At 37.8% G+C, this 18,621-nt stretch overlaps 1 protein-coding gene across 1 annotated transcript in view; it reads left to right on the forward strand.

The window, feature by feature from the left end:
• The first annotated feature begins 17,258 nt into the window (after positions 1–17,258).
• The window catches only part of LOC120539368 (protein Daple-like), a 192,679-nt gene continuing 191,316 nt past the window's right edge, over positions 17,259–18,621 (forward strand). The window contains exon 1 of the mRNA XM_039769369.1: positions 17,259–17,484. Coding sequence (XP_039625303.1) covers positions 17,425–17,484 — 60 coding nt within the window. The 5' untranslated portion in view covers positions 17,259–17,424. The remainder of the gene's footprint in view (positions 17,485–18,621) is intronic.

Consider the following 18,621-nt stretch of genomic DNA (forward strand, 5'->3'; position numbering starts at 1 on the left):
CCTCAGGTACCACGCTAGACACCGGATAAAAGTCCAAGACTTCTTTATTAAATGATAACGTGCACAAAGCATCCTCCACACTACTCAAATTAAATAAACACAAAAATCCTCTTTCCTCCTCGCCCAGACACTTCGCCCTTCTACCTCCCAGCTCAGCTCAGTGTCTGGACTGGCCCATCGTCCTTTTATAGCCCCTGACCCGGAGGTGTTCCTGTCCAATCAGACCACAGTCCCTTATTCCTTCTGGGTCAGGGTAAACAGTCCTTTTCTTCAACCCGGGAGCACATCGTTCCTTCCTATCACGTGACCGTGACGTACTCCCGGGTTATAGGGCACACAAGAGCCCACGAGCCCCCCTACAGCGACTCCCGGTGGCCCCCAAGTTATCCAGCAGGGCTGTGTATAAACACTACATAGTTCATGAAGCCCCGCTGGAACTGGGGGCATGATCCTGCTGTCGGGAGAGCTCCTCCCGGCGGCCTGGGGGTGAGGGCCGGAGCAAAGAAGCCGGCAGTCCTCCACAATATATATACATATATATATATACACATATCTACACACATACAGACATTATATATATATATACACACACATACATATATATATATACATACACACACACATATAAACATATATATACAGTGCATATACACATATACATATACATATATACATATACATACATATCAACATATATACATATACACATATATATATATATACACATACATCCACATATATACATATACTAGCAAAATACCCGCGCTTCGCAGCAGAGAAGTAATGTGTTAAAGAAGTAATGAAAAAAAAGGAAACATTTTGAAAATAGCGTAACATGATTGTCAATGTAATTGTTTTGTCACTGTTGTGAGTGATGAGTGTTGCTGTCATATATATATATATATATATATATACACACTGTGAACTTGGCCCGGACACAGACAGGCGGACATGTTGTTTAAAACCACCACACGTTTATTAAACACAATATTTACAATAATAATAATGGTCACAAAGACCCAGTCCAATGGTCACACAGACCTTAATCACGTGCACAAACCCCAAATCCAAAGTCCTGGCCACAAATGCCTTTCTTCGGGCCGCCTCCACTCTCATCTGCCTCGTCCTTCTTCCACCCGACTCTAGCCTCGAATGAATGGAGACGGCCCCTTTTATAGAGGACCCGGATGAGCCCCAGGTGTTCCCGGCAATCTTCTTCTGGCCACGCCCCAGTATGGCGGAAGTGCCGGCTGTCCTCCCGGCTGCTCTCCGGGCGCCGTCATAAATCTTCTTCGTAACAGGTCCCCAAGGCACTGGGGTGCCTCCTGGCGGTGACCACGGGCCCCTACAGGGAAAGGCTTCCATGCCCTTGACCCGTGGCCCCCAAAGCAACCGGAAGGCAAACCCCGCGTGATCCAGGCAGGGCTCTGACCCTCTTCCGGTCCCTCCTGGCGTCCCGGCCGGGTCATGGCCCCTGGCATCCCTGACAACACACAGATATAAACATATATATATACATATCCATACATATATACGTATAGACATATACACATATATATATATACACACACATATATACATACACATATCTATACTAATAAAAGGCAAAGCCCTCACTCACTCACTGACTCACTCACTGACTCATCATTCTCCAACTTCCCGTGTAGGTAGAAGGCTGAAATTTGGCAGGCTTATTCCTTACAGCTTACTTACAAAAGTTGGGCAGGTTTCATTTCGAAATTCTACGCATAAGGGTCATAACTGGAAGCTATTTTTCCCCATATAATGTAATGGAGTCTTGAGTTGGAGATGGCCGTGGGGGGCGGAGTTTCGTGTGACATCATCACGCCTCCTACGTAAGTACGTAGAGAACAAGGAAGAACTCCAAACAGCGATGAGCACAAAACGCCATTTCACAATTGAGAAGGCAGAAAAACATTATGAAGCAAATGATGCATACAAGCATATTCATAAGTACAGCTACTGCGGAAACAAAGCAGCGTGAACCGTAAGTTTATATTAAATTAAGTTCATAGACAGGCTGCCACTAGCGTTTGTAATTTAGTGCCTGCCCATATAAGGCCGTCCATCAGCGGCAATCCAATACAAACACTGCCGGTAAATGTTCACGGGTGAAGGACTGCGCTTATGCAGAGGAAGATGAGATGGTCAGGGTGGTGTTTGGCACAAACTCATTGAAACTGCGAGAGAAACTTTTAAGTGCGGGTCTTAGCTGACATTACGAGATGGCACCAGTACAGCTGGGAACCTTGATGCAAGAACACCAAGCGGCTCCGTGAACTGGCGCAATGCAGACAAAAGCAACAGTTCCAAAGAGTGCTGAACAAAACCGAATTACACAATTGAGAAGGCAGCAAAAAATATAAGGCGTCTTATACATACAATCATATTCATAAGTGCAGCTACTGCGGAAACAAAGCACACGGTGGAAAAAGTGAATGTCCTGCTAAAGGAAGACAGTGTAAAAAAAACCGTGCATGCAGTTTGTCACATCACAGATAAAAGGAAGGCGAGCTGTTTATTGATGCAGTAAGGAACTAATCGATGAATGAAACCTCTTATCTTTACAGCGATTGACAAACCGGAATGTAACTTGAACACATCCTACAAATACGAGCCTGATTGAAAGAAATAATGATAATCAAATCCTTGATGACAGCAACATTCAATAACACTCACAAAACAATTACTGTATATTGACAATCATGTTACGTTATTTTTAAAATGTTCCCTTTTCTTTTCATAACTTCTACTTCTCCACTCGGTACACGGGTATATATATAAATGTATATATATACCCGATCTACAATACATACTTTAGCATAGACAAGCCACACGCTGTGGCTAATTGTAGAGTCTTAAGCCTCTAACGCCGACATTGAGGTTGATTCGAGAGGGGTGTACTGACTATGTCACGCGCTACCGATTCATTTTACCTTCGCATCTCCTTGGTTTGGGGCGTATGAAAAATATTAGGTTAGCAGAATCATGTTACGTTATTTTAAAATTTCCCTTTCTTAGCACAAGCACAGCTGAGAAGCTTCGATGCATGTACTCCATAGCGCGTTAAAAAATAGCGCATTTAATCACACTTTCAATTCCAAGCAAACGGGAACTTTTGTCAATGCATGATTTCCTGGTACATCCATTACACTGATGCACACATCACAGCTACAAAAATGTTAGAGTCGGAATAAAGCGCGTTCCTACGACTGATCATTTCGACTACCCGAGCGAAGCCTTGATAAAAGCATGGTTTTGTGCACACTGAAAAGCAAGCAAAATTAGATGCATTACAGAAAGCGGACTTTGTGGCTCTTACTGGGGATCATTGGACTTCCGTGACCGTTAGTAATTCTAAATACATCTAATTACAAAATGTTCAATGATCACACTGTTTTAGCCTAATGTACAAAATAATTTTGGCTAATGTTACTCAGAGTTTAAAGAGTAAGCTGGTCAAATTACCTTTTATGTTTCTGACTTATTTTTTTAAGAAGAAAAACTGCACTTTATGTTGAAATTTTGGTTATTATTATTTAAAGACAATACTATTCTGAAAATGTACTTAAAGTACTTAAACTACCACTTTATTTTTAAGTCTGCCCAATTTTAACCAGGGATGATATTTTTGTTTCTGTTTTGAATTCAAATGCAGTTTAAAAGCTTTTTTTCAGAAATTAAAACAGCTTCAGTTTACAATATTCATGTCCATGTCTATTATTTGATTCTGTAAGCCCACTAAAACCGTTTTAAATTAAAAAAAAAACATTTGCGATTTGGGGCAAATTTCGTGTCGATTACATACGATTAATCAAGATTAATTCTTACACAGCCTCTAATTAATTGGATTAATTGTTTTAATCGAGTCCCACCCCTAATATATATATATAGATATATATATGTAGATTTTATATATATATGTGTATATACAGTATATATGTAGATATGTATATATTGTATATACAGTATGTATATATGTGTGTGTATATATACAGTATGATATATATATATATATATATATATATGTGTGTATATATATATATATATATCGTATATATATATATATGTGTATATATGTGTGTATATATATATATATATATATATATATATATATATACCAGCAACACTCATGACAATGACAAAACAATTACATTGTCAATCATGTTACGTTATTATTAAAATGTTTCCTTTTCTTTTTACTTCTCCGCTCAATCGCGGTATTGTCAATCATGAGGTATTTTGCTATATATATATATATATATATATATATATATATATATATATATATATATATATATATATATATATAAATAGATATGACAACAACACTCATATCAATGACAAAACAATTACATTAACAATCATCTTACGTTATTTTTAAAATGTTTGCTTTTCTTTTCATAACTTCTTTAACACACTACTTCTCCGCTGCGAAGCGCGGGTATTCTGCTAGTATATATATATATACAACCACATATATATACATATATATAGACATATCTACATATATACACATACATATACATACATACACACACATATATACACACATATATATACATATACAGGTATATATATACACATATACATACACTCTTTGGGGTGCAAGGAACTGTTGCTGGGGGTGGCAAAATCCATCAAGGAAGAAAAATGAAAAACATTATTTGTACAAAATCTTAATTTATTTATCCATTCCTAAATAATTAAATGGGCAGGCTATTTCGTATCAGTGCAATAGCTGTTTTGCTTATGCAGAGGAAGATGAGATGGTCAGGGTGGTGTTTGGCACAAACTCATTGAAACTGCGAGAGAAACTTTTAAGTGCGGGTCTTAGCTGACATTACGAGATGGCACCAGTACAGCTGGGAACCTTCGATGCAAGAACACCAAGCGGCTCCGTGAACTGGCGCAATGCGCAGACAAAAGCAACAGTTCCAAAGAGTGCTGAACAAAACCGAATTACACAATTGAGAAGGCAGCAAAAAATATGAAGCGTCTTATACATACAATCATATTCATAAGTGCAGCTACTGCGGAAACAAAGCACACGGTGGAAAAAGTGAATGTCCTGCTAAAGGAAGACAGTGTAAAAAAAACGTGCATGCAGTTTGTCACATCTCAGATAAAAGGAAGACGAGCTGTTTATTGATGCAGTAAGGAACTAATCGATGAATGAAACCTCTTATCTTTACAGCGATTGACAAACACGGAATGTAACTTGAACACATCCTACAAATACGAGCCTGATTGAAAGAAATAATGATAATCAAATCCTTGATGACAGCAACATTCAATAACACTCACAAAACAATTACTGTATATTGACAATCATGTTACGTTATTTTTAAAATGTTCCCTTTTCTTTTCATAACTTCTACTTCTCCACTGCGATACGGGTATATATATAAATGTATATATATACCCGATCTACAATACATACTTTAGCATAGACAAGCCACGCTGTGGCAATTGTAGAGTCTTAAGCCTCTAACGCCGACATTGAGGTTGATTCGAGAGGGTGTACTGACTATATGCAGCGCTACCGATTCATTTTACCTTAGCATCTCCTTGGTTTGGGGCGTATGAAAAAATATTAGGTTAGCAGAATCATGTTACGTTATTTTAAAATTTTCCCTTTCTTAGCACAAGCACAGCTGAGAAGCTTCGATGCATGTACTCCATAGCGCGTTAAAAATAGCATTTAATCACACTTTCAATTCCAAGCAAGCGGGAACTTTTGTCAATGCATGATTTCCTGGTACATCCATTACACTGATGCACACATCACAGCTACAAAAATGTTAGAGTCGGAATAAAGCGCGTTCCTACGACTGATCATTTCGACTACCAGCGAAGCCTTGATAAAAGCATGGTTTTGTGCACACTGAAAAGCAAGCAAAATTAGATGCATTACAGAAAGCGGACTTTGTGGCTCTTACTGGGGATCATTGGACTTCCGTGACCGTTAGTAATTCTAAATACATCTAATTACAAAATGTTCAATGATCACACTGTTTTAGCCTAATGTACAAAATAATTTTGGCTAATGTTACTCAGAGTTTAAAGAGTAAGCTGGTCAAATTACCTTTTATGTTTCTGACTTATTTTTTAAGAAGAAAACTGCACTTTATGTTGAAATTTTGGTTATTATTATTTAAAGACAATACTATTCTGAAAATGTACTTAAAGTACTTAAACTACCACTTTATTTTTAAGTCTGCCCAATTTTAACCAGGGATGATATTTTTGTTTCTGTTTTGAATTCAAATGCAGTTTAAAAGCTTTTTTTTTTCAGAAATTAAAACAGCTTCAGTTTACAATATTCATGTCCATGTCTATTATTTGATTCTGTAAGCCCACTAAAACCGTTTTAAATTAAAAAAAAAACATTTGCGATTTGGGGCAAATTCGTGTCGCGATTACATACGATTAATCAAGATTAATTCTTACACAGCCTCTAATTAATTGGATTAATTTTTTAATCGAGTCCCACCTAATATATATATATAGATATATATATGTAGATTTGTATATATATGTGTATATACAGTATATATGTAGATATGTATATATTGTATATACAGTATGTATAATGTGTGTGTGTATATATACAGTATGTGTATATATGTATATGTATATATATATATGTATGTGTGTATATGTATATATATATAACTGTATATATGTATGTGTATAGATGTGTGTGTATATATATATATATATATATATATATATATGCCAGCAACACTCATGACAATGACAAAACAATTACATTGTCAATCATGTTACGTTATTATTAAAATGTTTCCTTTTCTTTTTACTTCTCGCTGTCAATCGAGGTATTTTGCTATATATATATATATATATATATATATATATATATATATATATATATATATATATATATATAATATAGATATGACAACAACACTCATATCAATGACAAAACAATTACATTAACAATCATCTTACGTTATTTTTAAAATGTTTGCTTTTCTTTGTCATAACTTCTTTAACACACTACTTCTCCGCTGCGAAGCGCGGGTATTCTGCTAGTATATATATATATACAACCACATATATATACATATATATAGACATATCTACATATATACACATACATATACATACATACACACACATATATACACACAAATACATATATATATATATACACATGCACACACACTCTTTGGGGTGCAAGGAACTGTTGCTGGGGGTGGCAAAATCCATCAAGGAAGAAAAATGAAAAACATTATTTGTACAAATTCTTAATTTATTTATCCATTCCTAAATAATTAAATGGGCAGGCTATTTCGTATCAGTGCAATACGCTGTTTGTTAAAACGGATGACTCCCACTCTTACGTGCAAGTCTGCGTGGATATTATGAACTATCATATTTGTTCAAGTTCTATTTAAATTTTAAATAGAAGGAATTTTTATTTAGTCGACAGAAATATCTTTGGTAGGAATGTAAGTTAAATGTAGGCATGATTGCATACATTTTTCTTCACCATACAAATGTAAAGAATAAATTCGCCTTACATTCCAACTAAAGATATTTGTGTCGACTAAATCAGGGGTGTCAAACTCAATTGCACAGGGGGCCAAAATGCAAAACATACTTTAGGTCGTGGGCCGAATAGGATAAACATTTATTGAACACACTAAAACTAAACTTTTAAAACTTTAAATCTTTTAAAACTTAACTTTATTGAACATAAATATGAATAAAAACAGACAGGAATATTATTCCGGAATAAATCAACTCAAACCTTAAATAACTTATAATATTTTGCTCTCCATAAAAATATATCCTGTCTAAATTATACAAGTTAGAAATAAAGTAAACGTTAAAAGAACAAACATTCAAATTTATTTACTCTTATGTAATTTTATATAAAAATAAACTTAAATTTTAAATATCCCAAAAGATTTTGCTCTCCATAAAAATATATCCTATCAAAATTATACAAATTCAAATATGAACATGCTGCATAACAAAACCTGGAAATATATATAAAATGTGTTCTTTTCAGCAATAACAAATCAAATCATTCAGTTATCTTTGCTCATATGTCATTTTAGAGCTGGACGCCTGGCATCTTTTTTTGGCAACAAGTTCGTTTATGTTTGGTGTGAGGTTCTGTGTTGTGGAGATTCTCAGGATGGACTGCAGGTGCTCATCAGTGAGGCGACTCCTGTGTGCTGTTTTGTTAGTCTTCATGACTGAGAAGAGCTTGTGGTACCAAACATGCACAAGGTTCGAGCCGCATGTAGACTGGGCTGGAGCATTTGTGCGGGAATGGAGTGAATAAACTGTGCGGGCCGTGCAGTATCGTACTTTGCCTTCAGTGTGCCATTACACTGCAGCTCAATCACCTCCATCTGAATCTGCACAGGTGCAGTTTCCACATCGACAGCAAATGGGTTGCGAAATAACTCAAAATTCTTTTTTTGTTCTTCAAAGTCACCAAAGCGCCGTGCGAACTCAGTGCGCTCAGTTTATCAGCAAAGTGCGTATTTGGGAACACCGTTGTACCGACTTGGTTCAACATTACTTGGCAACAGGGAAAGTGGGGCAAGTTGCACTGGTGCATTTGTGTCTCCCATAAAAGCAGCTTCACTTGAAATCACTTTGTGATTTTGCACGGGTAAAAACGTCTGCTGAAGTGTCAGATTCTTCTTTAACTCTTCTGCTTTCTGTATCTTATGCATTGCATTCAGGTCTTTCAGGTTATCATGATGTTTTGTCTCATAGTGCCGTCTTAGATTAAATTCTGTAATTACAGCCACATTAGCTCCACAAATGAGACACACGGGTTTACCGTCAACGTCAGTAAACATATACTCAGCCTTCCATCGGTTTTTAAAGGCTCTATTTTCAGAATCAACTTTTCTCTTCGGCATCGTGTGGGCTAGCTGCAATAACTTGCAGCATCATAAGCTAGACTTGATTAACGTGGTAAGTGTTCGGCAAGGCAGCTGAAGCGCTGCATTATGGGATCTGTAGTTTATTGTGTTACCAGCGCTTCATATCCCCGGGCCATTAATAACAATAATACAGTATATAAAATGATCTCGCCGGATATAATTACATGCCGGGCCGGATGTGGCCCGCGGGCCTTGAGTTTGACACATATGGACTAAATAGAACTTGAACAGATATATTTTTTTGAATGTGATCGTGCAATTCAGATAGAGTTGACGCGCACTACAGTACAGTACATCGAGCCCGCGTGCTATTGTGGTTTTGCCTGCATGCCTCAATAAGTCACCCTCCCCTCGCTCTTACTTTTTGACCGTTCATCTAATGAATACACTGAGTATGGCTTTACCAAAACAATCATTGATGGCGAATAAAGTATCCATTATTCATAAAGCTTCAATTGGTGATCTGTCTTTCTGCGTTAACCGCATACTTTTTCATACATCTCAAACCAAGGGGATGCGAAGGTAAAATGAATAAAAATGCACGCATACATACCCAGTACAACCCCTCTCAGGAATTGAACTTTGGTCATCTGCGCTAGAGGCGAAGGCTCTACCATTGCGCCACGGCGTGTGGTTTATCTATTTGAGCGTATGTAGATCGGGGTATATATATTTGAGCGTATCTAGATCGGGGTATATATATATATATATATATATATATATATATATATATATATATATATATATATATATATATATATAGTGAAAAAGGCGCTTTATAGCGCCCGACCCGGCACAGACCACGCAGAGGCACATGTTCACACTCAAGGTTTTTTATTATTATTATTTCTTCAGCCGTGGGCACACGTCTTCCCCGTGCCCCACCGGCCCAACACAGTCCCAAACACAAAACTCACACCAAACCAAACTTTCCTGCTCCACCACTCCTCCCAGGCAACCTCGTCCTCTTCCTCCCGATTCTGGTCCTGATTGCTGGAAGGCGGGCCCTTTTATACCCCACCCGGAAGTGTTCCAGGTGCCTGACCAGCTGGTCTTAATTGCACCTCGGGTGGGGCTGATAAACGATCCAGTGTGGTGGCTGGTTCTTTGCAGCACCCCTTAGTGGCCACCCCATCTCCCAACCGGGCTGCTGTGGTGGACTTCATGTCCCATGGAGCCACGGGGGAGATTGAGGAGGGATCCACGGCCAGGGAGACTGCCCCCAAGCGCCCCGGGGGAGGTACTGCCATATATATATATATATATATATATATATATATATATACTGCGCCTTGGCAGGAGAAGTAGTGTGTTAAAGAAGTTATGAAAAAGAAAAGGGAACATTTTAAAAATAACGTAACATGATTGTCAATATACAGTAATTGTTTTGTGAGTGTTATTGAGTGTTGCTGTCATCAAGCATTTGATTATCATTATTTCTTTCAATCAGGTTCGTATTTGTAGGATGTGTTGTGTTCAAGTTACATTCCGTGTTTGTCAATCGTTGTAAAGATAACAGGTTTCATTCATCGATTCGTTTCTTACTGTATTCATAAACAGCTCGTCTTCCTCTTTATCTGAGATGTGACACACTGCATGCACGGGTTTTTTTTTACACTGTCTTCCTTTAGCGGGACATTGACTTTTTGTACCGTGTGCTTTGTTTCCGCAGTAGCTGCACTTATGAATATGCTTGTATGTATCAGACGCTTCATATTTTTTTGCTGCCTTCGAAAACTTTCTCTCGCAGTTTCGCTGAGTTTGTGGCAAACACCACCCTGACCATCTCATCTTCCTCTGCATAAGCACAGTCCTTCACCCGTGAATATTTAGCGGCAGTGTTTCTATTGGATTGCCGCTGACGGACGGCCTTATATGGGCAGGCACTAAATTACAAACGCCAGCGGCAGCCTGTCTATGAACTTAATTAAATATAAACTTACGGTTCACGCCGTGCTTTGTTTCCGCAGTAGCTGTACTTATGAATATGCTTGTACTAGCAAAATACCCGCGATTCGCAGCGGCGAAGTACTGCCTTAAAAGTTTTATTAAGAAGAAAATTAAGCTTTTTAAAACTGTTGGAAAATATACCAATAATTATTTGTTAAGGATCTCTTTGTATACCACATTTTGAGTTCGGCCCTCCGGTTGTAATATGATCAAGCTGTGTGCTGAGCTTACTCTTAAGCATGCAATGTACAATTGGCCATGTGAAAAGCAATCTTGTCTCAAATCTCACAGCTTGGATTGCTGCTGTCATAATCGGTTTGAGTTTCATGGTTTGTTTCAATTATGACAGTATTTGTAGGACTTGTGTTGAAGTGACATTCAGCATCTGTCAAGCGTTGTAAGTATACAACCAGTTTCATCGATAACTTAACATCCAGCTTTTGAGAGTTTAAACATTCATAAACATCAAAGTGTCCACTACTGAAATCGTCACCTGTGAATCTAAGATGTTTAAGAGGCATTGGCGGTTGTCCAAAGGTGTAAAATATTTGGCCATTTCGGTACACTTGAAAGCGATAACCAAATAATTCAGCGGCAGCCATCAACTCACATGCAGATGCATAGGTTAAGGGCTTAAGCATTTCACTCTTATAGTGCTCCTGTGTAGTATAATTATCTTCTGTACCATCAGTCCACACCTTGAACCTGTCCCAGTCATTCAATACATAAGACACAATGTTCCTCCGGATATCAAGAGTGAGCCTGATATGGCCGTGCAATATGTACCAAAGAGAATGGAAAAGGTAGGTGCCATCTCCGGGCACGGAAAACACTCAGTAAGTGACAGTTGTTTGATCGATGGTGATCACCTCGATAGACATGTTAATGCGGGTATGGTTGGAATGATAAAGGAAATGGGTATCTGAACAATGTAAAGTAAGTCTAAAATACCTACACAATAACTATAATCGTAATAAATTAACAATAAAACAATGGAGAAGCCGTGGATTAAATAAAAAGGCTGTAGTTATGAGCAGGGAGACGTGAATCCCGTGGCGAAGCAAGGTAGGGAATGTAGAGACTGGAGCAACGGACGTCCTTATATAGGAAGGCAGCCAACAACGTGGGAGACATTGGGATGGTGGACCCAACGCTGCCTCACACGGTGACCGAGCTGCAGGCTATGGATGTATATATGTACGTAAGTAGGATTCAGTTAGTGTTGGGAACCCGCGTACCAAATTTCTTGAAGATGGGCCCATAAGTAACAAAGACTGTTGAAAAGTTCAATATGGCAGCTGACAGTGGCATCATACCACCGAAATAAGTAACAAATTTCAGCCTTCTACCTACATCGGAAGTTGGAGAATTAGTGACGTTGGAAAATTCAATATGGCGGCTGACAGTGGCGTCATACCACTGAAATAAGTACGTACATTGTTTTCGGTTAGCGCAGGGAAGCCGCCTACCAAATTTCGTGAAGATGGGGCCATGAATAAGAAAGTTCAACATGGCGGATGTTGTTGACCGTTATGACCGTTACGCGTTGAATTTTGAAATGAAACTTGCTTAACTTTTGTAAGTAAGCTGTAAGGAATGAGCCTGCCAAATTTCAGCCTTCTACCTACACGGGAATTTGGAGAATTAGTGATGTTGGAAAGTTCAATATGGTGGCTGACAATGGCATCATACCACTGAAATAAGTATGTACATTGGTTTTGGTTAGTGCAGAGAAGCTGCCTACCAAATTTCGTTAAGATGGGACCATGAATAAGAAAGTTCAACATGGCGGACGTTGTTGACCGTTATGACCGTTACACGTAGAATTTCGAAATGAAACCTGCTTAACTTTTGTAAGTAAGCTGTAAGGAATGAGCCTGCCAAATTTCAGCCTTCTACTTACACGGGAAGTTGGAGCATTAGTAATGAGTGAGTCAGTCAGCGAGTGAGTGAGTCAGTCAATCAGTGAGGGCTTTGCCTTTTATTAGTATAGATGTCCATTAAGAAATACCCGTCCGTATTAAATTGTAGGTATTGGTACATTATATTTACAAGTTTGCACAAGTCATGCATTCTCAGATCATGCATGTCCTTACAAGATTAACGCACGTGCAGAGGACCGAATCTAAGCATGTTTTGACAGGTTCATTGAACATTACTATAAGTACGTGAGAAGTTTTTTATCAATACCAGATGGGATGTTATTTGATAATAAGATAAAAAAATAAAAACATTTACATGTGGACCCTGGGTAGGCATGTGAAGGACTTGACATTGTCTCTTTCAAAAAATCCAATGACTTGCCTTCCTTCTGCTTATCACTTTAGTCACCCTCCTAATGCAGTGCAGGTTACAGGTTTTGCTTATTTGGTTGTTCTTGCATTGCTTACATTCTGTGGTGTGGTTTTTGCATCAATTTCAGAAAGAAATCAATCTGTAAATTGTAAAATCCTAGTTCTTAACAATATTAAAACCCAAGTACAGTAATCCAATTCAGGGTTATGAACCTCAGTGGGATGCCAGTACACTGTAGAGTTCACTCAAGCATATGCCTATATTCAGGCTCACATTGGGCCAGTTTAGAGTCACCAATTATTAATTTCAGATAAGAGCTGCAAATTTTTTTGTGTGACATAGTCTTTTTAAAGCACAATGGCCTTGACAGAGTTATGCATGAAAAGAAATTTGAAATTAAGATAAAAAAACTAAGTGACTATGTATTTTAATTCTATATTCTGTACCGCAGAATACAGCTCAGTTTCCTGAGAAAACAAATGTGTTAAAAAGCTATAGCTTTTTCACTGACTTGCTTCAGGAAAAAAACAAGAAGTCAGTGATCACATTATTAACACCTCTTTCACAATGGCTTCACTCACAGCAGGAAAATTTTTCGTAATTTTCTTGCAAAAGACTGACTGCTTAACTATTATCAAATACAATTTCTGACAACTGCAGCAGTATATAAATGATGTTTAGGGTTTAGCGCAGTATACTTATTTCATCATCTGACAGAAATTTATTGTTAATGTTAGCATAGGAAAAAAAGGTAGAAAACTTAGCACTCTCAAGCAGGTAAATACAATGTTGTTTTTGCCACCATTACTAAAAATATTGCAGAAAGTGAGCACATACTAGTAGAAAAAAGCCAGATAACAGTATGAGTGTCTTGACTAGAACAGCAAAGCACACAAGAAAATTTGGATCAAGTCAGGGAACAGAAAGACAAAATGTGATACTGCCAACTGGTTTCTTGTCATCTTATCCAAGCAATCATTATTCTATGGACACAAGGAAAAATAAAGTACTTTGTTATGTACATATACCTGTATGTTTCATAGTATAGTGTGCTAAAAATAAGAATGTGTGTACTGTAAGCAGGTACATCATAGTTAGAGAGGACTTGTGCCCTGAAGTTTGTTTGTTATTCTTCTGCCCTACTTGGCATTATCAAAATCCAAAATGACTTTAGCTACATTAAGATGGGTGAATACTGGGAATGTAGTAAAAATGAATCAGAATTTTCTTATATTTGACAGACTAAACTGTACCAATTTAAAGAAGTTTTGAAAGATTTTTTAAACATCCACTTGCATCCCAATCCAGGTGGTTCGTTGTGCGGGGTGTGTGGCAACACACTATCAGCACATGCTCCCAACCCCCATCTCTCTCTCTTTCAAACATGTCCACTTGTTTTTTTCATAAATCTGTTTAAATTAAAAAAAATGTTTGCTAATTTCTGTATTTGAATGCAGTTAATATACAGTACGTGGAGGAAAACCGTGATTAATGCGGTGGACTCACAGTTTCAGAGGCTTGAGTTCAGATTCTGGCCTGGTCACTGTATGTGTGGAATGTGCATGTTCTTCCTGTATCTGCATGAATTTTCCTCTAGGTACTCCTCTTTTCCTTCCATGTTCCAAAGACATACATGTTCGGTGAAATGATGATTTTAAATAATTTTGGTGAGTTTTTGCATGTGTTCTGTGATGGATAAGAAATCTGTCCTGGGTGAAGAATAACCCTAAACTATAGAAATGGATTAGAAAACAGATGGATGGATAATACAGTTTGCATAGTAGGCTGCAGTTTTCTTCTTACTGCTTGTGCCAACATTAGATCCTTACACAGATTGCTGTCAGGCTGATGGTTGATTCTAATTTGTTGAGCCTAGGATTGTCCAGTTGAATTCTCATGCCTATTTCTTGCCTTGTGCTCATTTCTATTTGGCATTTCTCTAAATGTCAATGATAAGGAAACAGATAGTGGGCATAGAAAATGGATAATGCCTTTTACTGTGGAAATGGGCAAAATTACCAATTATTAAAAAACAGAACTGTGTTACCATATAACCTCTTTCAGTGTTAGACAATTTAAATAAACTCTTGCTTGTGATGGAATGCTCCTATTAAATAAGAATTATTTGAGATTTTTTTATTAACAATTCTGTTGTTTTTAAATGGCTAGAACAAAGTGTTTATATACAAGAGTCCAGGTCTATCAAATTTAAGCAAAAAAGAGAAGTAGCACTTGGCAAAAAGCAGGAAGGAAACAAGCTTGCACAAAACACCAGATCATCACAGGGCACACTCTTACTGGGCCAATTAAGAACCAACAATTATCCTAATACAAACCATTTTTGGATGTTGGAGGTGTGAATGGTATTGTGCACTTAGCTTCAATCCCAGATTGAAAAGATGCTTTTATTAGTTCAAATTGTCTCCTTTAAGTACAGCCTTTCCATCTCAAATACATCAATATTACCTTTTCCTTCTCCTTCTCCACAGCCCAGGTGATTATTGCCATGCTTCTCATCTGACTCTTAAAGCCAGGCCCAAGACTATTTCAGGCAACTCAGATGAAGCTCCAAAAGAAAAGGGCAGACTCCTTTCATTAGCTCCCATACAGCCTTGGAGGCGGCCACACAGAAGCACTAAAAGATGCTGTCACCCAGCCTATTGGGAGAACATATTGCCTGGGGAGGTTCTCTCTCTCTGTTCCCTTCATCATTATGGCTTCTCCTTCACTTGTTCACTTGTTCCCTATAATCATAAAAGTAAATCAGTAGACTTGAAAATGGATAGACTGTTAGTGAAGGTCTGTGAGTGTGTGTGAATCATGCATTGGACTAGTATCCAGATGCTACTAGACTATGCTCATCACAAGTCTAACATTGGGTTATGTGGGTTCTCAAATGTAAGGATGGATTAAAAATTAAAAAAAAAAAAAAAGTACAGAGCAATTCTGAATAAGTATTGGGTGAGTGTGTGACTTTGCATAGGCAGAGCCTTTGATGGACAAGCATGACTCAAGGGTTGGTTCCTGCATTGTGGCACATGCTGCTAGGATAGGTGACCTCGAAGTGAACCGAGTGTGAGATTGTTATGTATATATAAGGAAATATGTTCAGCCACATATTTGCTGCAAACAATTTCTGTCCTGTTACTTTAAAATAAAAGTGCAACAAGAGTTAGTATCGATTTTTACAGAGGAAAAATCATATCCAGGAGCATGCCAGTTTTAGATAACAGACTCTAAGTGCACAACGTAACTTCTGCCGTTCATAGCACTCCCATTCACACTGAACAGTTGATGTAGTTTCAGTAAAAACCACTCGAACCGAAAACTTCATCATGCCAATTCAACGCTCTAATACAATACAATACAATTTATTTTTTGTATAGCCCAAAATCACACAAGAAGTGCCGCAATGGACTTTAACTGGCCCTGCCTCTTGACAGCCCCCCAGCCTTGAAGAAGACAAGAAAAAAATCCTAAAAAAAAAAACCCTTGTAGGGAAAAAAATGGAAGAAACCTTGGGAAAGGCAGTTCAAAGACAGACCCCTTTCCTGGTAAGTTGGACGTGCAGTGGGTGTCAAAAAGAAGGGGTTCAATACAATACAGTACAATACACAGAACAGAACAAATCCTCAATAAAGTATAAAAATAAAAATTTTAGAAGTACATAACAACACGTAATACACAACAAAGTCACTTTCGCAGCTTCAAAGAAATCGATGCAGATCAGTTAAGATATTGCAATGATAACTTGCATAAGAATACAAGAAAGTTAAAGGAGAAAGAATCATATCTCGTTCGTTCCAATCCGTTAGTTTCATTCGAGCAAACCAAAGCGAACTTTAATCTCTTCAGCATGCGCGAGACGCGGAGGCGCTTCTCGGCAGTTCTGTTAATGCAGTTTGCTTTTGTTTTGTAACCTACCTGCTTTTCCGTTTCTTCTTCTATTGCCTTTTATGAATTGCGGAACCTTTCCTTTATTTCAGAGGGCGGGTCGCATTCTGACTGATTTAGTGGGGAAATAACAGAAAGGCAACGTGAGAGGCGGTGCGCTGTGTCAGCAAGCACACACTGTGGCAGGTGCCCGCCACTAACGGGGCTTTTAAAGGAAGCGCGCTTCTCCAGGCAAACATTTACATTTTAAAAATCGTACATCAGTGCAGACGATGGTTGTGTGACTCTAAAAGGACTTAAAACAAGGAAAAGGAAATTAAACAAAATGGGCGAGTACTTTGCTGAGGTGCTCGACGATTTCATCTCCAGCGCCCTAGTCACTTGGGTGAGTTTTGACAGTTTAATGTTATTTGGTCATCTTTAATGTTGAATTAATTTACTTAACGTCGTTTCTCCACTTTTAATGGGCGTATGCTGGGTTTCGATGCTTAGTATTACTTTTTAAAGACTGAAATGGGCGAAAAATTGCGACACAGGGATAGACTTTTCAGACAAGGCGTGTGCTGAAATGTTGCGGTTTCTTTATAATCGTTTTTAAATGTCAATGTGATTTGCGATTTCGAACCCAAAACGCTTTGGTAACGTGTGACAACTGAGGCCGCGGTATGCAGCCTCCTCAAATAACGTCTAGGGGTATATCTGAAGTTTATTGTACAGAATAGGAAACTAATGCTTCTTTTAAAAATTAATATATTTAAGTACACCATTTAACGCATTAATTTGTTATAATGTGTTGTAATTAGGAAGTCGTCTGTTGAAGGTCACCCATACAGTCAGTACCACACCATACCAGATTATTAGAAAGAGCACAAAGCACTTTGGAGCCCCATTGACCTGTCCATAAAGTTTTTTTTTAACGGGCAGCACCCATTAAAACGTCTAACAAAACGCAGAGTTTAGCACTAGAGAAGCTATGGTATGGCACCACATCTGGATTAATATGTGAAGCTTTGGTCACCATAATACAGGAAGTAAATAACAAGAGAAAGCCCAAGCGAAAGCTACAAGACTGCAGGGTGTGATCTTAAGAAGAACAAGTCATTAATTTGAATCATAAACATACACAGACTAAACCCTAGGTAGGCTTAGGCAAGGTTCAGACAGATTAGCTCTGGGGTTATCATGCTTTTTTCCTTGTGTATCACCTCCAGAAACTGAAATATTTCAAGAGACCAGACTGTTTCTGTGTGTTTTATTTTATTTTTGTATGCCAAATGCTTTTCAATAAAGTATTTGTTAATGTAAGAATAGTACTGTGGTTTGATAGGAAATAAAATTAGAAGGCCTAAATTCTCAAACTTTTAATCTACAAAAATAATGCAGCATAATATTAATTTATATGACAAGAAGGAGAATAACTTAGACGTTACATGTGACTTAAAATAAAAAAATAAAAATGAATGCAGGAAAATAACTCATAAATGTTTGCTTGTCAACATTAAGGCTGAGCCTTCTTCCCGGC

The sequence above is a fragment of the Polypterus senegalus genome, chromosome 11 (genome assembly GCF_016835505.1).
Source record: "Polypterus senegalus isolate Bchr_013 chromosome 11, ASM1683550v1, whole genome shotgun sequence".
Lineage (NCBI taxonomy): Eukaryota > Metazoa > Chordata > Cladistia > Polypteriformes > Polypteridae > Polypterus > Polypterus senegalus.